The following is a 24,619-nucleotide window of genomic DNA, read 5'->3' on the forward strand; positions in this document are numbered from 1 at the left end:
CCCCCACCCCCAAACCCCACCAGCTCCATCTAGGCCTGCCACTCCCTCAGTCAGTTCTGATAATGCTGACCCTGAAGCCAGTTGGGCTTTTCTACCATTGCTCGTGGTGGTTTCTGTTGCCACAGCAGGACCAGCAAGAATATTTACAAGTGCCAAATATGTAAAGCCCGGTGGCTGTTGGGGTTTTCTGGACCAACTGAAAACAGGGGGTACATGTGTTGGAGAGTTTTTGGTTTTTTGAGACAGGGTTTCTTTGTGTAGCCCTGGCTGTCCTGGACTCACTTTGTACACCAGGCTGGCCTCGAACTCACAGAGATCCGCCTGCCTCTGCCTCCGGAGTGCTGAGATTAAAGGTGGCACTATGGAGCTGGGCATGGTGGCACACGCCTTTAATCTCAGCACTCAAGCCTATGCAGAGAAACTGCTGTGAGTTTGAGGCCAGCCTGATCTACAAATGGAGTCCAGGACAGCCAGGGCTAACACAGATCTTGTCCTGAAAAACAAAACAAACAAAAGAAGACTGGAGTTTGGATACCCAGAATAAATGCTGAGTGGGCATGACAGCCCTCTCTTGAAATTTCAGCCTTGGAAAGCAGAGATTGGATCCTCAGATCAAGCTAGCTAGCAATGCTAACCATATCATCCAGAGAGATTCTGCCTCCATTAATAAGGTGGGATAGCAAAGGAAAATGATTCTGGACGTCAACCTTGGGCCTCCACATGTATACACACACACACACAGAAGCAAAAACATGCATATGCACACCATATACATTATAAGAAATGTGGAAAGAAATGTTAATTGTTTTGGAGAGATGGTGTCTCCAGTTGAAAAGCCAGTTCTGTCACACCTGTCTTTGTTGCTTAAGGGTGTCCTTCCTTCCTCATCTGGGGACTCATCCGTCTGCCTTCACGCTTTGGTGTAACAAGATGAGGTATTAAGATGCACTGATTGGCACATCTTTAATCCTTGCACTCAGGAGGCAGGGGCAGGCGGATCTACAGCCTGGCTTCATTCCATGATAGACAAGCCTATGCAGAGAAACTGTCTCAGAAACTCCCTCCCCACAAAAAAAAAAAAAAAAAAAAAAAAAAAAAAAAAAAAAGCACACCAGGATTGACAGTTGAAATTAATTATTCAAATTAATTTCCTGACCCAAAATAGGGACTCCCCACTCCTTTCTGCTACTCACTCCCATCACCTTGGGGGTTTACACTAGCCAGTCTGTCCAAGAATCACCTCACACACAATTCTGCTTTCTGCTTTGTTTGTTTGTTTCTGAGAAAGGGTTTCTCTGTGTAGTCCTAGCTGTCCTGGACTCGGTTTGTAGACCAGGCTGGCCTCAAACTCACAGCGATCCGCCTGCCTCTGCCTCCCAAGTGCTGGAATTAAAGGCGTGCGCCACCACACCCTGTTTCTGCTTTTAAGGAATGCAAGGGCACACATACCAGGAATCTCCTTTGCAAAACAGCTTTCACCTTGTTCCTCACCCCCACAGGCTCTGGTTTAGGAACACTCCCTGCCCACCCTAGCCTCCTCCTTATTCCCCATCAGTAAGTCACACTTATATCACATGTCAACTCTTCCAGGCCTTTAAAAGTTTATTTTTTGAGCCGGGCGTGGTGGCGCACGCCTTTAATCCCAGCACTCGGGAGGCAGAGGCAGGCGGATCGCTGTGAGTTCGAAGCCAGCCTGGTCTACAAAGTGAGTCCAGGACAGCCAAGGGTACACAGAGAAACCCTGTCTCAAAAAACCAAAAAAAAAAAAAAAAAAAAAAAGACAAAAAAACCAACAACAACAACAACAAAAGTTTATTTTTTGAGATGGAGTTTCACTAGGTAGCCCTACCTGGCCTGTAACTATGTAGACCAGGCAGTCCTTGAACTCATAAGAGATCCACTTGTCTCTGCTTCCCAAGTGCCTGGTGCCTTCAAAACTTGAGTCTTTCTGTGTATATGACATACATGTGTTTATTGTGTGTGTGTCTGGGGCACTGTGGCTCAGATGTCCTCACTTTACAGATTTGAGGCAGCTTCCTTCATTCCTGGAGTGCTGAGCACTTAGGTTAGCCGGTTGGCAAGCTTCCATGAAATTCTCCGGTCTCAACTTCCCATCTTGCTGTTCATGCACTGGGATTATAAAGTCTGGCTCTTAGATGGCTTCTGGGGCGGGGGTCTGTACTCACAGCATCATACTTGTGCAGGAAGGCTTTTATTGCATGAGCCATCTCCCCAGCCTCCAAAAAGCCTCTCTGTAAAAGGAACTTTTATTCTCCTGGCTCAGTTGCCTGGGAGGCTTACTGCCTCTGTCTGCCAACCTAGGCCTAGTCCTGGAGGCTTCTAGCCATAGAATCTAACCTAGGCCTAGAATGTTTTCAGCTTCTGAGATTTACTACTTAGTAAGCTCACCCTTTCTTCTTATTGAGCTCTGGGCTGCTGGTTCAGTCCAGCTGTTCTGGCTCAAACTCCTCTCCCGATGACTTATTCAATCTGGCTTTTCTCTTGGCCTCTGAATTGCTCTGCTTGGCCCCAAGCTAACTCTAACAATCTGCTCTAATCTCCTGGCTCATTCTGTCTTCACTTGAGTTCTCTCTCTGCAACCTATTACTTTCCCAGTAACACTGCTTCCTCTCACTCTCTGCACTGCCCCCGTAGGTAGCTTCCCTTTCCTCTCTCTTGTGAGAGTTGGGCACATCCTATTCTGTCACATCCTTCTCTGATTTGTCACTTTTTCTGCCACTCAAGCATGGCTTTCAAACACTGGTGCTTCCTTCTAAAAGCTTCATTGTTTGGGATTAAAGGCATGTACCACCATGCCTGGACCTAAGCTTTTTACCTGGAAAAGCTTGAGTCGGGCGTGGTGGCACTCGCCTTTAATCCCAGCACCCAGGAGGCAGAGGCAGGTGAATCTTTCTGAGTTCAAGGACAGCTTGGTCTACAAAGTGAGTCCAGGACAGCCAGGACTACAAGAGAAACCCTGTCTCGAAAAATAAAAACAAAACAAAAAGTGACCTGGTAAAGATCCCCTACCCCACAATTCCTACTTGATCATTATCAAAACACATTCTCGCAGATGGCCTCTTCCCCATACACTCCAAGATGGTGACTCCTTGACCAGAGCTAATGGAACTGAACCTGCACGGACCTGAGAGGACCCCACAGCTGTTGTAAGTTGGAGGCTTCAATATGCACAGCTCTTGGCTCTTCTCTATGATGGCTTCTGAGGAGAGCCAGTCCTACTGAAGAACAGAGACAAGATGACAGTCCTTAGACACTTAGAACCCACCACACCACCAACTCCCACTTGGTTTGGCTGGGTTGTGCACCCGCCCTAGTCCTGACTCAGGCACACCTTCCCCTCTTTTTCTTTTATTGGATGCATGCCCAGACTTACATCTGCTTTTGCCTTTTCTGGTACTTTGGGTTTCCTTACTTTTTCTGTACAGCCCCCCACTTCCAACCATCCATTCTCCTTGCGAAATGATTCTGTAGTGGCTTCCTGTTCTGTTCTTTGCCTGGCCTCAGACTCACAAGCTTGTCTCTGCCTCCAGGTGCTGGGATTAAAGGTCTGTGTCACCATAGCCAGCTCTGGGGGCTTTTCATTTAAACCTAACTAAACTGCCCTATTGAATAAACTTTGGCTTTGCTTGACTTTAAAAATGAGCAACACAAACAGCAACAACTGAAGCCATACATTAAAAAAAAACTTTATTTACATTTTAAAATTTAAACAGGATCTTAGTTGTGATCTGTGACACTTCCAGGTCCTGGATGACACGTGTGGAGGCAGGGAAGCAAACACAGAGGCAGTCCAGCTTGTCGGACTCAAGGGAGAATGTCACCCACAACAGCAGCAGACCTAAATGGAAGAGGCAGCTCAGTGAGGAGACAGGGATAAATTACTCAAAGCAACAGGAAGGGGACATTCCATGGGACAAGTGCTATCTTCACCCTCAGAGCAAACCTTTGGATCCCCTCCACCACGTGAAGTGACTGTACTGCAGTACTCACCTCTCCCTACTGTGCGTTTCCTTAGTCTGTGTGTGGCCATGCAGATCAGAGGACAATGTGTGTGAGTTGGTTATCTCAACCACGTGGGTCCCAGGGACCCAACGCAGGTGTCAGGCTTGGCAGTCAGTGGCCTGCATATTACTATTTCCATGTAGAAGGACCAACAAGAGTTCCAGGAGGCTTAGTGACCTGACTAAGGCCACAGAGTTAACGGTGTTCTGGCTTTCTGCTTGGTTCATGGCCTGTGTCCTTATCTGGCCCATGGCCTTCCAGGTTAGCTGACACAAAGAAGGCACTAGCACTGCTTTTCTCTTACCACTTCCCTTATGTGGACACGCCATCTTCTAGGGGACAGTAAATTCTGGTATCACAATGTAGGTTCATAAAAATTACCCTGGGCCCTCAAAGTGTGTACACTGTAAACTGCCCAGTGCAGCAGGGGCGAAGGTCTGTGCCAGCAGGCATTATGTTCTCAGTATGGCCCTTGCCTCAAGGTGTTCTTAGTCAAGACAAAACCAGAGGAATGTATTTGTAATACACTGTGTTAAGTGCTGTAATTGAACCTGGCGGAAACCACCGACTGGGCTGAACTCAGAGCTGGAGGGACATAAGCAGGATTCCTAAACTGATGTTAGCCATAGGCATGCTTCAGGGAGGCGATGGAAAGACTTGGGATATATGCACATTTACACACACTGTGTGTCTCAGTGTAGGAAATTCAAGCAGGAAGAGGGCATGAACTGAAAAGAAAGTGAAAGTATCTGCTATTAGCAGTGTGCTATTTAGCTCCACTCAGAGTTCTGAAATATTCAACCGAGTACCATGTTTGGACAGCATACTGGATCTCATCAGTCATTTCATTTACTTTAGAAATCTTGCCAGTACACACAGGTCCCCTCCTTTCTTTTTCACAAGGCTGAACGGCATTGCATGGTAGAGTCATGCTGTGAATATTTGGACTGGAGTGAGCCAGACAATCTACCTCTCTCGTGGCAGAGCTTCCTGCTCTTAAGAGCAAGGAACGGTGCCACACGCCCAGCAGGCAGGTAAACACATGTGGGCACACCTTGGAGATATCTAGGGTGCTTGTTCTCTCTTGGCGCCTATATTATAGTCATTATATGTGTAGTGCCAGGCAGTATCATACAGTTCAGCAACATGATAAAGAGACTGTGAACACAGTCATTCTTGCTGGAGCACCAGGGTGTCTTTTCCTCCTGGAGTGGCTTTCTCCATGAGAGGACAGACCCTAACAGCCCCCATGTTGAGCCTTGCCAATCGCTATTACCTGTGAAAATTCATCAGAACCAGTTCTCTAACAAATTCTTCTGGGAATTCGAAGTACATTCAAGTGTGAGAAACAATGCTTGGCATGGTGACTCAGGCCTGTAATTTGGACCCTCAGGAGGCTCTGTCACAAGACTCCTCTTCCCCCAATAATCCAACCCAACAACAAACAACTGCTCAGTAGGTCTTAAAATCATCTATATGGCTGTCAACCATTATTGTACTCAAACCAAACCTGAGGTATAGTGAAAACACCTCTGGGGGACTGGAGAGATGGCTCAGTGGTTAAGAACACTCATTGGCTATTCCTCTAGAGGACATGGTAACTTACAACTGTCTATAACTCCAGTTCTGGGGCTCTCATGTCTTCTTCCAACCTCATTGGGCACCAGGCATACACGTGGTGCACAGATACACACTCAGGCAAAACATGCATATAAGATATTAAAAACAAAACATTTTTGGGAGGCTGGATGGTGGTGGCTCATGGCTTTCATCCCAGCACTTGGAGGTGGATCTCTTGAGTTCAAGGCCAGCCTGGTCTACAAAGTGAGTCCAGGACAGCCAAAGCTACACAGAGAAACCCTGTCTCAAAAAACAAACAAAACATTTTTGGGAGGTTAGAGAAGCTTGTAAGTTTTCACCTGAAAAGAAGTGATAGCCTGCTAGTTCATTCCTTATTTTTATTACTATGTACTAGTCTCAGTATGAAGAAATCCAAACTGGACAAGCATCTGCCAACCCTCTTTACAGCAGACTGTTCTCTAGTCTCCCTAATGCCTTTAAAACCTGCGATAGGGGTTAAAAACAAGAACAACTCACACATATGAATGCTTTGCCTGAATGTATGCATATCCATCACATATGTGCCTGGTGCCCAAGGAGGTCAGAAAAGGGTGGCAGGTCTCCTAGATTTGGAGTTATGGATGATTTTTAACTTCATGTGGGTGCTGGAAACTGAGCCCAGATCCTTTGCAAGTGCAATGGATGCTCTTAGCCACTGACCCATATCTCCAGCTTCCACACCCAGATCTTACGTGGGTGCTAGGGATTGGAAGTCAGGTTCTCATACTTACCCAGCCTTCAAAACAAAATGGAGTCATGCTATTCTGCTTTGCTTTAGCCAGTTTAACCTTGAATCTCTGGGCTCAAGTGGTCCTCAGCCTCTACAGTGGCTGGAACTACCCAAGATAGCTGATGTGACTGCCAGGTCCCTAAGTATTAGCCCCAGCACAAGCCGGAGCAAGTAGGGGTTGGAGGACTGAATTTGAGCCCAAGTCTAGAGCTCACTGTATAATATGGCAGCCACCACAGCTATATGTGACTCTTCAGATTTAAGTAAAGCTAACAATCCAGGAGAGGCTGGAATGTAGTTCAGTTGGTAACATACTTGCCTATTACACAGAAAACCCTGGGTTCAGTCTCCAGCACCATGTAGACCAGATGTGATGATACACACCTGCAATCCCAGTTCTCAGAGGATGGAGGCAGGGGGATCAGAAAGTCAGTCATTCTCAGCTCCATGTGACCCAGCCTGGATTACATGAGACTTTGTCTCAAAAACAAAACATAGCTGAGTACAGTGATGCATGTTTATACTTTCTGCACTTTAAGGGCAGAGACAAGAGGATTGCTAGTTTGAGTCTAGACTGGTTACAAAGTGAGTTCTTGGCCTGCCAGGGCTAAAAATTAAGACCCTGTTTCAAACTCCTCTCTTCCCTTCAAGTTTAAAAAAAAAAAAAAATCCCCCCAACCATATTTCAATGTTTAAACCTCAGTGGCTGGCACCTCGCTCTACCTTCCAAGGGCAGACACAGGCATTCCCATCACTGCAGACAGGCTGTCCAGTGGACGGTCCCGGTCTAGAGGGCTTCCGGAATGTGAATGACCACTGAGGAATTTGTTCCACTTGGGCTACAAGAGGGACTTTGACAGAGAAAGATCTAAGTGACTTCTGCTAATAGCAGGGAGATGGGCTAATGATTTTTAGAGCCCCCAACAAAAAACTGTACAGAAAGGAGACTCCAATGTAAAGTTTTTTTTTTTCCTTCTTCTTTTTACGGTATTGGACATTGAATCTAAAGTCTTGTGTGTACATCAGGCAAGCACTCTATCACTAAGCTACAACCCCAATCCCTAATATACAACCCTAATATAAAGAGTTCCTGAGCAAGGTGTTCCCCAACCACACCCCCAAACAGGGTTTCTTTATGTAGCCCTGGCTGTCCTGAATCTCACTCTGTAGACTGTCCTCAAACTCAGCTTCTGCCTCCCAGTGCTGGAATTAAAGGCTTGTGCCACCACACCTGGCCGTCTTTTATTTATACTTGCAGAAGATATTTAAAAACTTGTTCAGGGCCTGGAGAGATGGCTCATCGGTTAAGGGCATTGACTCCTCCAGAGGTCCTGAGTTCAATTTCCAGCAACCATATGGTGGCTCACAACCATCTATAATGTGATCTGATTCCCTCTTCTGGCTTGCAGGTGTACATGCTAACAGGGCACTGTATGGATAATAATAAATAAATAAATCTTAAAAAAAATAAAAATAAAAACTTGGGGCTGGAGAGGAGGCTCAGAGGTTAAGAGCACTGGCTCTATCCAAAGGTCCTGAGTTCAATTCCCAGCAACCACATGGGGGTTCACAACCATCTATAATGAAATCTGGTGCCCTCTTCTGGTGGGCAGGTGTACATGAGGCAGAACATTGTATGCACAATAAATAAATAAAGCTTTAAAAATCAGACCAACAAAAACAACAAAAAAATATGTTCAGAGCTGGGCATGGTGGTGCCCATCTGTAATCCCAGCACTGAGTGGGGGTTGGCAGAGGCAGGCAGGTCTCTGTGAGTTCGAGGCCAGCCTAATCTACAAAGTGAGTCCAGGACAGCCAAGGCTACAGAGAAATGCTGTCTTGAAAAACCAGAAAACAAACAAACACACACACACACACACACACACACACACACACACACACACACAGCGAAAGAGAGCCCTAAACTCTTAGGTATTTCTTAATGTGCTTTAAGTCTTGTAATCTTCTATCATCTAGTGATGATCAGAGATCAGTTTATGAACTCATCATTGGTGACATGGAAAACAAGAGTGAAACCACGAGAACAGCCAGTAGTGCCCGAGGTGAAGAGCAGGCTGAGTCCAGGGGAGGCCCCACGTTGGCAGAAAGGCTCATGGCGTTCACTCAGCCTGAGAAGGGAACATTTGCTTAGGCAAGAAAGGTCCACTGTAGCTCACAGCCTGCACTTGTGCATTCAAGCCTCAGCAGTGCCCTTCCTAAAGTGTCTGGCATTCTCTCTCCACCACAGCATGTAATCAGTTTTACTGAATGCCTGTATATTCCAGATGCTCTGAGCTCAAGCATGTCAGAGATGATGATGATACAGACTCTGAGCTTGTGAAGAGACTGTCAGCCATGCTGGTGCATACCTTTCATCTCAGTACGCAAGGGCATCTTTGTGAGCTGGAGACAGGTCTGCCGAGGTGATACAGTGAGACCCTAGCTCCAAAGTAAAACAAGACTCAGGGCAATAAGATGGCCCAATGGGTCAAGACTCCTGCTGCTAAGCCTGAGTTTGATCCCAGGGACTCACACAGAGAAGAGAACAGACTTATAAAAGTTGTCCTTTCACACCCATTGTACTCACAATAAATAATTTTTAAAAAACTATAATTTCCTAAGCATGCAGATAAAGTATAGCAATACCCAAGGGTACAGACTCTACACTATAGAGGATATTATGATTAGAGGTGGTGAAGGTTAGGTAAGGCAAGGCAGAAAAGCCATTAATGGACAACAATCTTTTTTGTTTTGTTTTGTTTTTTTGAGACAGGGTTTCTCTGTATAGCTTTGGCATTCCCGAACACACTTTGTAGCCCAGGCTGGCCTCACAGCAGTCTGCCTGCCTCTGGCTCCCTGAGTGCTGGGATTAAAGGTATGCACCACCACAGCTACCTTGAAGCAATAATCTTGATGCATCAACACTTAAAACCTTTTTTTCTTTCCTCTGTCTGCAGTAGAGACAGACCTAGGTTCTGTGTATGCTTTGCATTCCTGAGCCAACACTCGAGTCTTCTTTTCCACAGGCAGGCAAGACGCCGCTGCCCTGGCTTGCCTTCAACTTTAGCCTCCAAATGCTGAGATTCTAAGTACAAGCATCCACACCCAGCCCTCCTCAAAAGATAACATGTTTATTTTGCGCATGTGCAAATGTAGCTCAAAGGCACAGCACATGTCAGAGGGCAGTTGGCAAGAGTCAGTTCTCTCCTTCCTCCAAGTGGTCCTGGGGATCAAACTCAGGACTATAAGCTTGGCAGCCAGCACCTCTACCTGACCCTGAGAAGATGTCATCTGTCCCCCATTTATATCAGTTGCCAGGCTATCCTTGAATTCATTCTGAAGTCCTGGAGGCCCTCAGTCTTGTTATACTTGCCATCTGCCTGCCTCTGCCTTCCAAGTGCTGGGATTAAAGGTGTGCACCACCATGCCCAGCTTGTTACACTCTTCCTGGCCAGGATTACAGAATTACAGGTGTGCACTGCCATTCAGCTAAAATAAATTAAAATTTTTTTTCCTTCTATGTGTAGCCCTGGCTGTTCTTGAAACTCAGAGATCCTCCTGCCATTGCCTCCCAAGAGCTGGGATTAAAGAGCTGGGTGCACCACCACGTCTAGGTAACATTTTATCTCAGCAACCAGGAGGCCTGAGGCAGTGAACTAGGTACCGTGGCCTATCCTTATAACCTCACACCTGGGAGGCAGAAAGAGAATTATGGGCTCGAGACTAGTCTCAGCCAGAGACTTAAACAAACATTTATTTATTTATTGCTTTTGTTTTTCAAGACAGGGCTTTTCTGTGTTACCTTGGCTGTCCTGGCTGCCTTGGCTGAACTCACTATGTAGACCAGGCTGGCCTCCTGCCTCTGACTCCTAAATGCTGGGATCAAAGGCATGCAATGCACCACCACAGCCCAGGCAGAGACCTTTATTGAAAGAAAGACAGGAGAGATGGCTCAGAGGTTAAGATCACTGGCTGTTCTTCCAGAGGTCCTGAGTTCAATTCTCAGCAACCACATGGTGGCCCACAACCATCTATAATGATATTTGGTGCCCTCTTATGGTGTACATGTAGGCAAAACACTATACATAAATAAATAAAATCTTTTTAAAAAAAGAAAGGAAGGAACAAACAGCTGGGCATGGTGATCCACATCTGTAAACCCAGCATTTGGGAGATAGAGGCAAGAGGATCAGCAATTTAAGATCTTTGGCATCATATCCAATTTGAGGCCAGCCTTTGCTACAAACTCTGGATCAAAAACCAAAAGAGCAAACCAACTAAACAAGTATTAACTCTTTAAGTCCAGCACTTGAGAGTCAGAGGCAGGCAGATCTGAGTTCTAGGCCAGCTAGAACTGCAAGGTAAGACCATGTATCTGAATAAACAAGCAAGCCCTTCTGTCTAACCAAGGGGGAAGAGGGCATCATCAAACTTGAGAACACAATGCTAATGTTTCTAACATATCTGGAGAATTCAGTCACCAGTTACTGCCTAAAGCCCAGACAGCTCACATGCGTCCTTGCTAAAGGGAAAGTAAACATGGTAGAAATGTCTTCTAGGATATAATTTCACAGGTCTCTCTCTTTTTTTAAACGGTTTAAATAAATATACATATTTTTTAAAGGGGGGCATGGCGGCTCACGCCTTTAATCCCAGCACTTGGGAGGCAGGGGCAGGTGGATCTCTGTGAGTTCAAGGTCAGCCTGGTCTACAAAGTGAGTAGAGGACAGCCAGGGCTATACAGAGAAACCCTGTCTCAAAAAGCAAAACATTTTCTTTTCTATCATCATGCATGTGAATGCATATGCCATGGTGCCCAGGTGGAAATCAGACCAACTTGTGTAAGCTGGTTCTCTTCTACAGTGCAATCTGGAAATCAAACTCAGGCCTACATGGCAAGTACTTTTATCCAAGGAGCCATCTCACACATCCAGTTTTTGTTTTGTTTAACATGTTAGTTTTACATCAACTAAAAAGGAAAAGTTTTCAAGACATGATATTAAATAAGAAGAGACAAAAACAAACAAAAATCTCAAGGGGCCAGAAAAGATGGCTCAGTGGTTAAGGGCACTTCACCACTCTTGCAGAGGACCCAGCACTCACACTCCGCAGCTGAGAACTCCTATAACAAGCTCCAAGGAGCTACATGAATTCAGATGTACATAGTCCTGCACAGACACACACACAACAACAAAAGCGGGGTTCAAGAGCAATACTATAACATGATGTTATTTAAGAAAAAAAAACCCTGGGGCTAGAGAAATGGCTCAGCAATTAAGAACAGTGTCTGCTCTTCCAGAGGTCCTGAGTTCAAGTCCTAGCAACCACATGGTGTCTCATAACCATCTATCCTGGGATCTGATGCCCTCTTCTGGCTTGCAGATGTACATACAGTGAAGCACTCATTTACATAACAGAAAGAAAAAATGATTGTCTCAAAAATAAATTGACAGCAGGGGGGAGGGGGAGAGGGTAGGGGGAGAGGTGATGGCGCACTTGGGAGGCAGAAGCAGGTGGATTGATGTGAGTTTGAGGTCAACTTGGTCTACAAAGCGAGTCTAGGACAGCCAAAGCTACACAGGGAAAACCTGTCTGGGTGGTAGTGGGGGGCTGCGGGGGCTGCGGCGGGGGGGGGGGAATGATCGACAAAGAAAAGGTGAACCACCTCATCCTGACAAGGGAATGCTTCTGGGAGGGAAGAAAGGCTTCTACATTATTACTTTGGTGTTAAAGTTTTCACGAGAAAATTGTATTACTTGTGCAATTAAAATAGCCAGGAGCTGGAGAGCTGGCTCAGTGGTTAAGAGCATTTGCTGTTCTTGTAGAGTACCCAGGATCAACTCCCAGCACCCATATGGTGGCTCATAACCACTTATAACTCCAGTTCAGGGGATCTGATGTCTTCTGGCCTCTGTGGACACCAGGCATACAAGTGTTCTACAAATGTACATGCAGAGAAAATACTCAACACATAAAAATAAATAAATAAATAAAAACAAGGAAATATAAGAACTTCAGTTAAGGGTTTGTGTTGCATTACTCAGGCTGTCCTCTAAAATTTCTCAGGTCACCTTCCTGCCTCAGCCTTTCAAGTAGCTGGGACGAGAGGAGTACCCCAACATGTCTGGCCAGGATCTCTGTGTGTGTGTGTCCATGTCCCTGTCTGTCCATCCATAAAAGTGGGACTGCGGGTGCAGTTCAGTAGTAGTGTACTTGCTTCAAATGTTCAAAGCCTGGTTCAATCAAGCACTACAAATAAAATTTGTACATGATTTAAAAGTTACTTTGGAGACAACCGGCAAGTTTGACTATGAACCATGTATTACAAATATCAATTACTGGTGACCCTATTTTCGAGGTTGTGGGTGATTTTCCCAACTTTTTTATAGGTTTGGAAAACAGTTTGGAAGGCAAACGAAAGACCATGACTTCAGAGGTGGACTGGCCCACTTTTCCCTGGTGCATTACTGGCATTCACCTTCCAGAACGTGTCTTCTCTCCTGGGAGCGCCTCTCAGTTCCTTTTCAGAAGGCCTCAGTGCAGAGCAGCCAGTGGCAGGTATTAGGAGGAAGGGCGCCTGTGAAAGCTACATGTGAGACCCACACCTCCAAGGCTGCACACCAGTGTCAGTTCTGAGGACATGGTACATGTCTCCTGGCTTTCCAGGTTGGTCCCAGTGCAGTCACCTGCGAGTCAGGTCCTTTTCAGGTGACACTGTATGAAGCAGTAGAAAAGGGAGTTTCCAGGGTCCATCCTTTTTGCTCCTCACAGTGACCCTGAGGTTGACACCGTCTCCTGACAGACAGCTGAGAAACATGCTCCAAAGGTGAGCACGGTTAGACTCAAGGCACACCTTTGAGTAGACTGTCTCCCTCAAGCCACGATTCCATCTCCTAATCAGGAAGAAGCGAACACTCACCTGGCTCAGTCTTGGTCTAGATTACATTTCCCCACACTGTGAGATTACCACCGGCAGTTTGGGCTTATTGTTGGGGCCTGTGGGAACATTCTAGAAAACAAAGCATGAGAACACGAGATGCACTCAGGTGCTTGCTCAGCGCCTCAGGGAACCTTTTTATCCCCTATGGAAGGGCCAGAGATCAGGCTGATGTGAGGAGCGTGTCCTGACAGACAGTAAAATATAACAGATCACAGAGAAAAGGACACTGTGAGGCCATAGGCCCACAAGAATGAACAAGGCAGCAAGTCAGAAGAGCTCTGACCAGGGACCCAGCTTATGGAGGAGAAGTCACAGAGGAGGGGGTATGTGGGCCAGGAAGGGTAAGTAAGGTCCCAAAGACTCTTCAGGTAGAGAGCAGGAGGCATACACTGTACAACTTCCTTACAGAAAAGCCCAGACCTTGATGCTACTGGACCAGAGGAGGCAGGCAGGGTACAGGTCAGGAAGGATTCTGAATGCAATGCCAAGAAGTGGAATTTTATTAAATGGGCACCAGGGTGAGAGGCAAACCCCAGTAGGTCCTGGGCAGGTTATAGAATGGGGCCTGTAACTGTAGACAGTGTCAAGAGGATCTAGCAGCCTGGAGCCCGTTTACCTTTCTCTAAGTCCTCATTAGCAGGCATTAAGGCACCTGGCCAGAGAGGGTAAGCGGATACCCAAGCGGGACCTACCTCGATCTTCCTCATCACTAGAAGTCCATCAATGATTTTTCCTGCAGGAAGAACACTAAGTCAAAGCTTCCTTCACGGTGCAAGCAGTGTGCCCATTTGCAGTCAGCAACCCCTCAGATCCTCTTACAGCACAGGGAAACTGAGGTTCAGTGGGGGTGAGCCAGGAAACATAGGGTATAGGCTTGGGTCTGAGTGACCCCATAACCCCACACTTCCATGCTACCTCGGGTTATTTATTTTATGTGTGCTTACTGGAATACTCTCTGAGTCCTAGCTGACCCCTATGTCCACCTGCCCTAGCCACCCCATGTCCACGTGCCCTAGTCACCCCCATCATGTCTACCTGCCCTAGCCACCCCCACCATGTCCACGTGCCCTAGCCACCCCCACCATGTCTACCTGCCCTAGCCACCCCCACCATGTCCACGTGCCCTAGCCACCCCCACCATGTCCACGTGCCCTAGTCACCCCCACCATGTCCACCTGCCCTAGCCACCCCCACCATGTCCACGTGCCCTAGCCACCCCCACCATGTCCACGTGCCCTAGCCACCCCCACCATGTCCACGTGCCCTAGCCACCCCCACCATGTCCACGTGCCCTAGCCACCCCCACCATGTCCACGTGCCCTAGTCACCCCCACCATGTCCACGTGCCCTAGTCACCCCCATCATGTCTACCTGCCCTAGCCACCCCCACCATGTCTACCTGCCCTAGCCACCCCCACCATGTCCACGTGCCCTAGCCACCCCCACCATGTCCACCTGCCCTAGCCACCCCCACCATGTCCACCTGCCCTAGCCACCCCCACCATGTCCACGTGCCCTAGCCACCCCCACCATGTCCACCTGCCCTAGCCACCCCCACCATGTCCACCTGCCCTAGCCACCCCCACCATGTCCACCTGCCACCTGCCCTGGCCTGGAGCAGCTAAGGCAGCTGAGGATTAGTGAGTGTGGGGCAACGGGATGGGAGGGACACTTACCAAACACTACATGCTTCCCATCCAGCCAGTCACACTTAGAACACGTGATAAAGAACTGGCAGCCGTTTGTACTGGGACCGCTGTTGGCCTGGTAGAAACCAAACACACCTGCAGTAAGTTTCTCTGGCCATACCAGGTGAAAGGCAAGATTTCCCACAGACTGCAGCTCTAACTGCAACCTAACTGAGCACCTATTATGAGCCCAAGCCTAGGCAAGGACACAGGCATGACAAGACAGAGTCCCCACCCCTGAGAATCTAAGGTGTTCAGTCAGTGCACAGTCTTCTTAGTGTCAGGCTTTGTAGGAGTTAGGGCTCTCCTCCCATCACATGTGTCCTGGGGATTGCACTCAGGCCATCCGAGTGGGGTCAGTAAGCACCTTTACCCACGGAGCCCCAGTGTGAGGGTTTGTATTTTGTTTTATTTTTCAAGATAGGATCTCTCTGTGTTAGCTTGGCTGTCCTGGAACTCACAGCGATCTGCCTGCCTCAGCCTCCTGAGTGCTGGGAATAAAGGTGTGCGCCACCACGCCCAGCTCTAGTGTGAGGTTTGTAATAGGGATGATTGTTCAAGCAGACGCAAGATTTAATTAAGATTTTAGCTTGGTATACAAAGTCATGGCTTTAATTATGGCACATAAAACATACATATATATGTGTATGTATATTATATATGTAATATTCTTATCCTCCTTCCCTAGACCCTCTCATCTCTCTAGCTGGCTCCCTTACTTTTCTCAAATGTTTCCCCCACCCCCTGCCTCCTACCCCCTTCTGCTTTTTTCTTTTGTTTTTTTGGTTGGTTGGTTTCTTTGTTTTCTGGGACAGGGTTCTCTGAATAGCCTTGGCTGTCCTGGAACCTGCTCTGTAGGCCAGGCTGGGCTTGAACTCAATTATCCATCTGCTTCTGCCTCCCAAGTGCTGAGATTAAAGGTGTGTGTGTGTACACACCCACGTGCACAAGCACATGATACGAGGCCAGAGAATAGCTTTGTGGTTTAGTTCACTACTTCCATCTTGACACGGGGCTAGGATTCAACCCAGGTTCTCAGGCGTGCGGAGCAGGTGTCTTACTCCGTCTTGACTTGCTGAGCTATCTTACAACAGCTCCTTTCCCTCCTTACAGGGCTTGACTTAGTGTATTTAGTTGCAAATTAGTTACAACTGGACTATCTTTACACATTTGTTACCAGCTAAGATAAGATACATTGCCTATGAAATTAGCTGTTTGAAGCTCTTTTTCCCTATGTATTAAAATATATTTACTTGAGTATGTGTGTGCCTGTGGTAATTTTATGTGTACCACAGTCATGCAGGATCCTCAGGAGCAGTTGTTAGCTGCCTGGCATGTGTTCTGGGAACCAAACTCCAGTCCCCTGCAAGAAAAGAAGTGATTGTACCCACTGAGCCAATTTCCAACCCCTGCACTGTCCCAAAATATTCATTGCTGAATTTTACCTTTTCTTTTCTTTTTTTTTGAGGGAGAAGGGAGTTGAGACAGGGTCTCATGTAACCAAACTGCTCTGGAACTCATTATGTATTTGAGGCTGGGTTGACACTCTGATCCTCCTGCCTCAGCCTCCCAAGTGCTGGGATTACAGAGGTGCACCGCCAGCGGGCTGGAGACCATGTGGGTCTCCTGCACATTGCTGGCCACTCTTCCATCTGAGCCCCACCCCGTAGCCCTGCTGAGAATCTGAAACTTTGTAGCCACACCTTTTCCCCTTTCCTCCCTAGAAGTTACCTGCTCACAGGCAGTCTCATTCTGTTTTGTCCCCTCCTCATCCCCCAAATAGGGTCCCATTTCTGTGGCCCAGGCTGGCATCAAACTTGTGGAGATCAGCCCCCTAAGTTTTAGAATTACAAGAGTGTACTACCACATCAGTCTTCTTTCCTTTTTTGTGATACTTAAGGCCTGATGTGCCAGCCTGGGTGTAAGTGTGGGGTGGATGGGGGAGGGGTTACAGACCACTACCGCCAGGCAAGAGCACAACTCACAGTGAGTGGCCCTCAGCTTTAATCACATGTGGAATGGCCAGTTCTGTGTTCAAGCACGAGGCACTGGCAAGTATTTAGGCCAAGGCCTGGGGTTGCCTCCAATCTGGGATGTTATACTACATTTTGGAAAACCCTTTGCTCTTTTGTTTTGTTTTTGTTTTTGGAGACAAGGCTTCTCTATGTAGCCTTGGCTGTCTAGGACTCGGTTTGTAGAGCAGGCTGGTTTCGAACTCACGGCGATTGCCTGCCTCTGCCTCCTGAGTGGCTCTTTCTTTTCTTTAACCACAATGGGAATTAAATTTAGGTCCTTACACATGCTAGCAATCTAACCATTCAGGGGACTAAAGCAGGAGGATGGAGGCAAACTGAAGCTAGCGTGACCTATGCAGCTTCCAAGTCAGTCAGGACTACACAGGAGAGCATGTCTCAAAAGAAAAGCTGTGATGTCTGCACATGTATTCCTGAAAAATCTCATGTAAGGACTCCCTCTGGCTCCCCACAGGACAGCTAGAGTAGACTTCTGCTCTGGGACGGGGCGCCACCTCTCTCTTCTCTGCCCTTCTACAGAATCGTTAGCTAGCAAACAGACACAGCCAGTCATGTAGCACGATTTGTGCTCATACAGCTCAAGGGTGCTCTGTCACGGCCGACACTTCTTTATTCTTTCTTCCTGGTGGTGTAGCTGATGCTCAGGGAACACCCTGCAGTGGATGACACAGCCTGAGCCCCAGGACTCCACCAGTGGCTGTGTGATCTTAGTTCACTGACTACCTGTCTGTGCCTCGGCCTGCTCGCTATCTCAAAGGGAGGTTCCATATCCACATGAGTTAAGGCAGGCAAGGTGCTGTAAGTGCCAGTAACGTATGCCTGGCCTGCTGATTACTGCTCTCACACTCTGCACCGTTTTGAGGCAGGCAGGAGGGCCTTGAGGTCAAGCGATCTGTCCCTGTCTTTCAAGAGCTCACTAGGAGACGGAAGCAAAGACAACTGTGCTCCAGATGGCTCTGGTGGTGCAGGCCTGTCAGCCCAACTACGTTGGAGGCCAAGGCAGCAGGACTGCAGGTCAGGACCGCTCTGGGATGCAGAATGACTTCAAGGCCATCTTAAGCAAAGGAGTGGGACCCTGCTTCAAAGTATAAAGTAAAAAGAGGGCTGAGGGGCTGGCCAGAGGGCTCAGAGGGTAATGGCAACTGCTCTACAAGCCTGGCAACCTGAGTTTAGCCTCTAAATCCCTGTAAAGGAGGGAAGAGAGAACTGACTTCCTAAAGTTGTCCTCTGACCCCACATACCCACACACTGGGAATATACATCCACAACAGCACACACACATGCACTCACAATAACAAGGGTAAGTAAGCTGGGTGTGGTAGTACTTGAGACATAGAGGCCAGAAGATCTATTTGATTTTGAAGCCAGCCTCATCTACATGGCAAGTTTCAGGCCAGTCAGAGTTACATGGTCAGATCCTGTCTCCAAACAAAACATAACAAACAAAACCAAAAGAATAAATAAAGACTTGCAAAGGGCTAGGATAAAGCCTAGCATGCAGAAGACCCTGGATTCAGTCTCCAACATGACAAAACCAGAAGGGAATCAAGCAAAGCAAGCACGACCTGTCCCGTCTGACTATGCCACCGTGCTTCTGGGCGGTCTTGGGATTTTTGCAGAGCCGTCCACTAGATCTAAAATGCTTTCTTCTTCTGGCACCGGGCACAGAATTCTTATAAAGACTCAGATGTTCCTCCTCCAGGAAGGTCACTCTCATTTCTAGCAGCAACCACCTTAATGCCTCTAGGCCGCTGGGGTCCTTTTATGTACACCAAGGTGTCCTTACTCACTGTGCAAACTACACTGTACTGGGCTGGCTCCCTGCACGTGTGTGTGTTGTTAGACATTACAGGTCACAATGGTAGGATCATGTCTGTCCTTATGCTTTGCCCTGAGGCCTGATCGAGCAGCTGTGGATAAATCTTCCATTTCATAAATGCCTGAGAAGAGGAGTGCAGAGTAGGCGAGCAGGAGAGAGGATAAATACTGTATAAAGTGTATATACTACATAAAGTGTAAATACTGTATAAAGTGTAAGTGCTGGCACCAAGGAGGTGAGGACTGGGGCAATGATGGAGGAATTGGTAGGAGGGGTGAGAAGTGAGGGACAAAAGGCAGGGGGAAGGGATGAGGGTAAGCAAGGTAAAGTGGGAAAGCAACGAGCAGAGGAGGGTTAGAAAAAGGTATGTGGGGGCTGGAGAGACGGCTCAGAGGTTAAGAGCACTGGCTGCTCTTCCAGAGGCCATGAGTTCAATTCCCAGCAACCACATGGTGGCTCACAACCATCTGTAATGAGATCTGATGTACACTTTAAACATAATAAATAAACAAATCTAAAAAGAAAAAGGAAAAAGGTCTGAGGAGGTCTGAGCAGAGATCAGAAATGGGGAGAGAGATGAAGACGTGGGAATAGAAACGGGAAGCACGGAGGGGGACAGCAGGTGAGTGGCCAGCACGCAGCTACTGCAGTGACTGAGTCACAGCACACAGGGCGAGGCAGGGCAACACCAGCCCTGGAAGCACTGAACACTGTGGCTACACGCAAATACAGGCAACAACACAAGTCCCAGCTCAGTTTTGGTTCTATAGCTGTGAAACTCCACCCAACAAAATCAAACCAGACCAAGGAAGGAGGAGGGACTGGGTACAAGTGAGGCCTGATTCCAACAGACAGAGCTGGCCCTTAACAAGGCACCAGAAACCAGCCAGGGCTTCTCAGTGGAATAGCCCTGGCTGTCCTGGAACTCTCTTTATAGACCAGGCTGGCCTCAAACTCACAGAGATCAGCTTGCCTCTGCCTCCCAAGTGCTGGGATTAAAGTTGTGCACCACCACCCCTGGCTCTACCCCCAAATCTTAACTGAACCTCACTTACCATGGAAAGCAGGCCTGGAGCTGAGTGTCTCAGTTTAAAATTTTCATCTGCAAATGGACCTCGGTAAATACTGGCGACTCCAGTACCATCACCCTGAGTGGAGAACAGACATGTTAGTGGCCTAGAGCACTAGGCACCTTGGAAATCAGATGACAGACAGGGCTGGGAAGAATGGCTCAGTGGGTAAGACTGCTTGCTATCCAAGCACAAGGACACACATTAAAAAAGAGAAACAAAGAATAGAAAGAGGAAAAGCCAGGCACGGCTGTACTTGCCTATAGCCCCAGCATTAAGATGGAGATAGGCAGATACCGGGAGCTGGCCGGCCAGCTGACCTAGCTCAGCCAAGTAGCTTTTCATCTAGTGAGCACTTGTCTCAAGGCAGTAAGGTAGTGACTGACAGAGAACACTGATGTCTTCCTCTGGTCTCCACATTCATTGGCTTGTATGCCTGTATGCTCACATGCTTGCACCTGTGCATGCACAGACTCACACGAACACACACACACACACACACACACACACACACACACACACACACACACACGCATATACATACTAGATAGGTGGAGTAGGAAACACTATTGTACTTAAAGCCTAGCTTTTTTTCCTTTTAAAAATGTATTTATTATTATTTTTAAAAAGTATTTTTCACTTTTTGAGATTATATCACACCATTTTCCCTTTCCTTTCCTCCCTCCTAACCTTCCTATGTACACCTTATTCTTTTTCAGATTTATGGAGCTGGGTGGCTATGTGCTGCCATGTAGGTGCTGGGAATCAAACGTGGGTCTTCTGGAAGAGTCAACAGTGTTCTTAACTGCTGAGCCATCTCTCCAGTCCCTCAAATTTCCCAGCAGTACCAACACAGTTGATTTTTTTTTGCTTTGTTTTGTTTGTTTTTCGAGACAGGGTTTCTCTGTGTAGCCTTGGTTGGTCTCAACTCTTTTTGTAGATCAGGCTGGCCTCAAACTAATAGATATACACCTACCTCTGCCTTCCGAGTGCTGAGATTAAAGGCACATGCCGCCGTGCTGGCTGTACCACATAGTTGAAATACAGCATAAATGAAAGCAGGATTCGGACCATAGTGTGGTGGCGCACGCCTTTAATCCCAGCACTCCAGAAGGGAGGCAGAGGCTGGCGGATCTCTGAGAGTTCGAGGCCAGCCTGGTCTACAAAGTGAATTCAGGACAGCCAAGGCTACACAGAGAAACCCTGTCTCAGGCGGGGGGTGGGGAGTGGTGGTGGGGTAAGGGGGTTGGGGGGAGGGCTGGGGCGGGGGGGGGGCGGGAAAGAAAGCAGGATTTGGTCTAAAATCAGCCATTGCAACCCTACATAGGAGTAAGATGTTTAAAAAGCCACAAGATGGGGCTGGAGAGATGGCTCAGAGGTTAAGAGCACTGACTGCTCTTCCAGAGGTCCTCAGTTCAATTCCCAGCAACCACATGGTGGCTCACAACCATCTATAATGTGATCTGATGCCCTCTGCAGGTGTACATGAAGGCAGAGCACTGTAAACATAATAAATAAATAAATCTTAAAAAAAAAAAAAAAAGCCACAAGAGTCTAATGTAGAGGAGAAGTAAGGAATTAGAAACATACCCAACTAAGCAATGTTAGCAGGAAAGAAACAGCATGGGAGCCGGGCATGGCGGCGCAGGCCTTTAATCCCAGCAGTCGGGAGGAGAGGAAGGCAGATCACTGTGAGTTTGAGGCCAGCCTGGTCTACAAACCAAGTCCAGCACAACCAAGGCTAACATAGAGAGACCCTGTCTCAAAAAGCCAAAAGGGGAGGGGGGAGAAGGAAGGAGGGAAAATTCACTTATTGGGCATACTCCAAGGCCCAATGGGGAAAACAAATAGCATGGTCACAGAAAAAGTCACAGTCAGCAGTGAAGGAGGGATCCAGTGGGCTACCTCAGCAAGCAGAGCAAACGGCTTCCGAACCGCCTGCCTCTCCTGATCCTTTGCCCACTAACCAGTTTGGCTTTAAAACCTCAGCTTTCAAAAGGAAGAAAGATGTGCAGAAGCAATCAAAGAAAGCTGGAGTTTTAGACAGTGACACCAGAGGTGGAAGGAAACACAGGGACATCAGCAGTCAGCTCACTCCCTTTGGGGGGAAACTGCAGCCAATTTCAAAGTTTTCTGTGAACAATAAATGTTGGTCGTCTCAGATGATCTATAGGTACACTAGTGAAGTCCAGTTTCCAGTTACAAAAGCTAAAGTTTGGACAATGGAAGGCAGGGATTCAAGCTGAGCATTGATATGTGTCCTAAGGGAACAGTCAGTGGTGGCCGGCAATTCTACAGTGCACCCCCATGTCCACGCTCAATCCACTTAGCTATTATTCTTAAATCTTAAGACTGGGGCAATACTTACATTAACAAAATCTCCACCCTGAATCATGAAATCCTTTATGACCCTGAAACAGGAAAAATAAAATCCTGAGGAAGATTCAGTGGTTTAGTCTAAAATGGTAGACTGGCATTTATTCTGAAGTACAGTGTTTATCACTGAGCCTTAGAGGATGAGTCTTCATCCCTGGAGTGAGTGAGCTGAGGGATTAGTAACCATATAAACAGTTTTTTAGAGTCGGGCAGTGATGGCGCATGCATGTCTTTAATCCCAGCATTCAAGAGACAGAGGCAGCCGGATCTCTGAGTCCAAGGCTAGCCTGGTCCACAAAGTGAGTCCAGGACGGCCAGGGATACACAGAGAAACCCTGTCTCCAAAAACCAAAATCAAAACCAACTAACCAACCAACCGAAAACAGTTTTTAAGTCAGGGGCCCCTTGGTGTTGATCTTGGGTGTACGAGTTAGCACCCGGACAACAGAAAGAAACTGAAACCTGGTAGAAGAGTTACCAACATATTCACTGAAGCAAGAACCAAGCTGGGGGCTCAATGAAAATTTGGGGTGGGGGAGCACAATAGGAAATACACGGGAAATGGAGCACTACACAGAGGCTCCATGATGTTAGACTCAGGTGTGGGTGTTAGCTTTTCTTAGCCTCAGGTTCCTTCCTTGAAGAATGTAGAAAACACAATTGTCTCACAAGAATGCTGGGGAGGATTACAGACTGTAGCTCTAAAGCCCTTGATATGGGGGATACGGAAATTTCCAGGCTTAAAGTGGAGCAACTTCTGTCAAACTGTAATAAAGATAGGTAAATACAGAAAGCTGGGAGGTCACAAAGGCCAGGTTCCTACAGATAACTCTTATCTGTGGGTCACAGTTAACAGGTACCAAAGCTTCTGCTCAAATCAAAACCTGGAGTTAGGGAGACAGCTCAGTGGGTAAAGTGCTTGCTATGTAGCCTAAGGACCTGTCTTCAAGCCCCCAGCACCCACATAAAAGCTGGGGACAGGAGCAGGCGGGCACACACATGTATTGACCACATAATAGAGTGCCGTCCTTGTCACTGTTTCTACAATATGGTATTACAAAAAGCTAGGGATGATTTAAGGTGCTGTGCACAGATTGCATGGTGCTGAGTATTGAACCCACGGCCTCATGCATGCTGGACAAATTTTCTCTACCCCCAAGCTACAGCCTCAGCCCTGAACATGCCATCTTAAACAACAGACTTAATCCTCTACAGGTTTTGTGCTCAGGTGTACCGTATTTCCGGTTTGTCAAAAACCTTACCTGTGAAAGGTGCTTCCTTTGTACCCTATGGGAACACCATCTTTTCTGTAACCAAAACGGAAGAGACTTGGAATAGTGACAAATAACCATGGATCTTTCCCATTTTGGACACACTGGAGACTAAAAGGACTCTCGTGAAAATCTGGCTGGGAGAAGAAGCCATCCAAGCACACACACTCGGGATAACATCTTCCATCACTCATGACCTGGCCTATGGTTCTCCAATATACCATCACCAAACTCCCAGAGCACCCTTCAGGAATAGGTAGAGAGGTCAAACACATCTGCGACTGACCTGAACTCTCCCGTGCAGAACTGCCTAAAAGGAAAGAAAGAGTGAACGAGTGAGTTACCATGCCGTCACTGCTTGGAGCGCCTCTAATGTCTGGAGAGGAGGGTAGAAACACTGGAGTCAGCATGTCCACTAACTGATCGGTCGGATGTCAGGGCATGCAGGCATGTACGGACCAGTAATATAAAAGGACACGGGATCGGTCAAACTCGGTAGCTATTCGGCCAGTGCGATACCCAGAGCTCCAAGGTAGTGAATGGATGGACAGAAGCAGGCACTACAATGACTGACCCGAGGCCGGTTTCGGACTCCACTACTCTGGATCAGTAGGAGCATATCCTTACCTAAAGTTCTCTGCCGTCTTAGGCACCACGTCTGCAAACAGCTCGATCTTCATGCGACCAACTTCCTGCATGTGAGGGGAAAACGCGTGGCTTAGTCCACCATCGCTGTCCACGCAGCTCGGAAGCGCCCACCTCCGCCGCCCTGGCCCAGCCTGTTTCGGGAGGGCTAGAAGGGCCTCCCTGGCTGCCTCCCATACACGAATCCTGCCGGCCTGCGCAGGCCCACTCGGCTACCCACGCCTCACCTGGCCGCCAATGCTGACATCAAAAAAGACCACCGGGTTGACTGGACTTGAATTTGCCACCGCCATGGCTTTGGCCCGGAAGTAGAAGATCGGTTTCCGGAGGCAGGGCCTGCGGGATTCATCCACGCGCAGGCGCACTGGAAACCTACCGCGGTGGTGCGGCGTCCCGGAAGTGAG

At 47.7% G+C, this 24,619-nt stretch overlaps 1 protein-coding gene across 1 annotated transcript; it reads right to left on the bottom strand.

Moving 5' to 3' along the window:
- Positions 1 to 3,709: 3,709 nt before the first annotated feature.
- Ppih (peptidylprolyl isomerase H) lies at positions 3,710 to 24,536 on the bottom strand. Its single transcript, XM_051171424.1, has 10 exons — positions 24,443 to 24,536; positions 24,198 to 24,262; positions 23,857 to 23,880; positions 23,562 to 23,606; positions 22,292 to 22,334; positions 19,909 to 20,001; positions 14,990 to 15,077; positions 14,006 to 14,046; positions 13,293 to 13,382; positions 3,710 to 3,859 (listed from the first exon to the last, which is right to left on the bottom strand). The coding sequence occupies exons 1-9, from the start codon at positions 24,506 to 24,508 to the stop codon at positions 13,314 to 13,316; spliced, it is 534 nt and encodes a 177-aa protein (XP_051027381.1). The 5' UTR covers positions 24,509 to 24,536; the 3' UTR covers positions 3,710 to 3,859; positions 13,293 to 13,313.
- Positions 24,537 to 24,619: the final 83 nt, after the last annotated feature.

The sequence above is a fragment of the Acomys russatus genome, chromosome 29 (assembly GCF_903995435.1).
Source record: "Acomys russatus chromosome 29, mAcoRus1.1, whole genome shotgun sequence".
Lineage (NCBI taxonomy): Eukaryota > Metazoa > Chordata > Mammalia > Rodentia > Muridae > Acomys > Acomys russatus.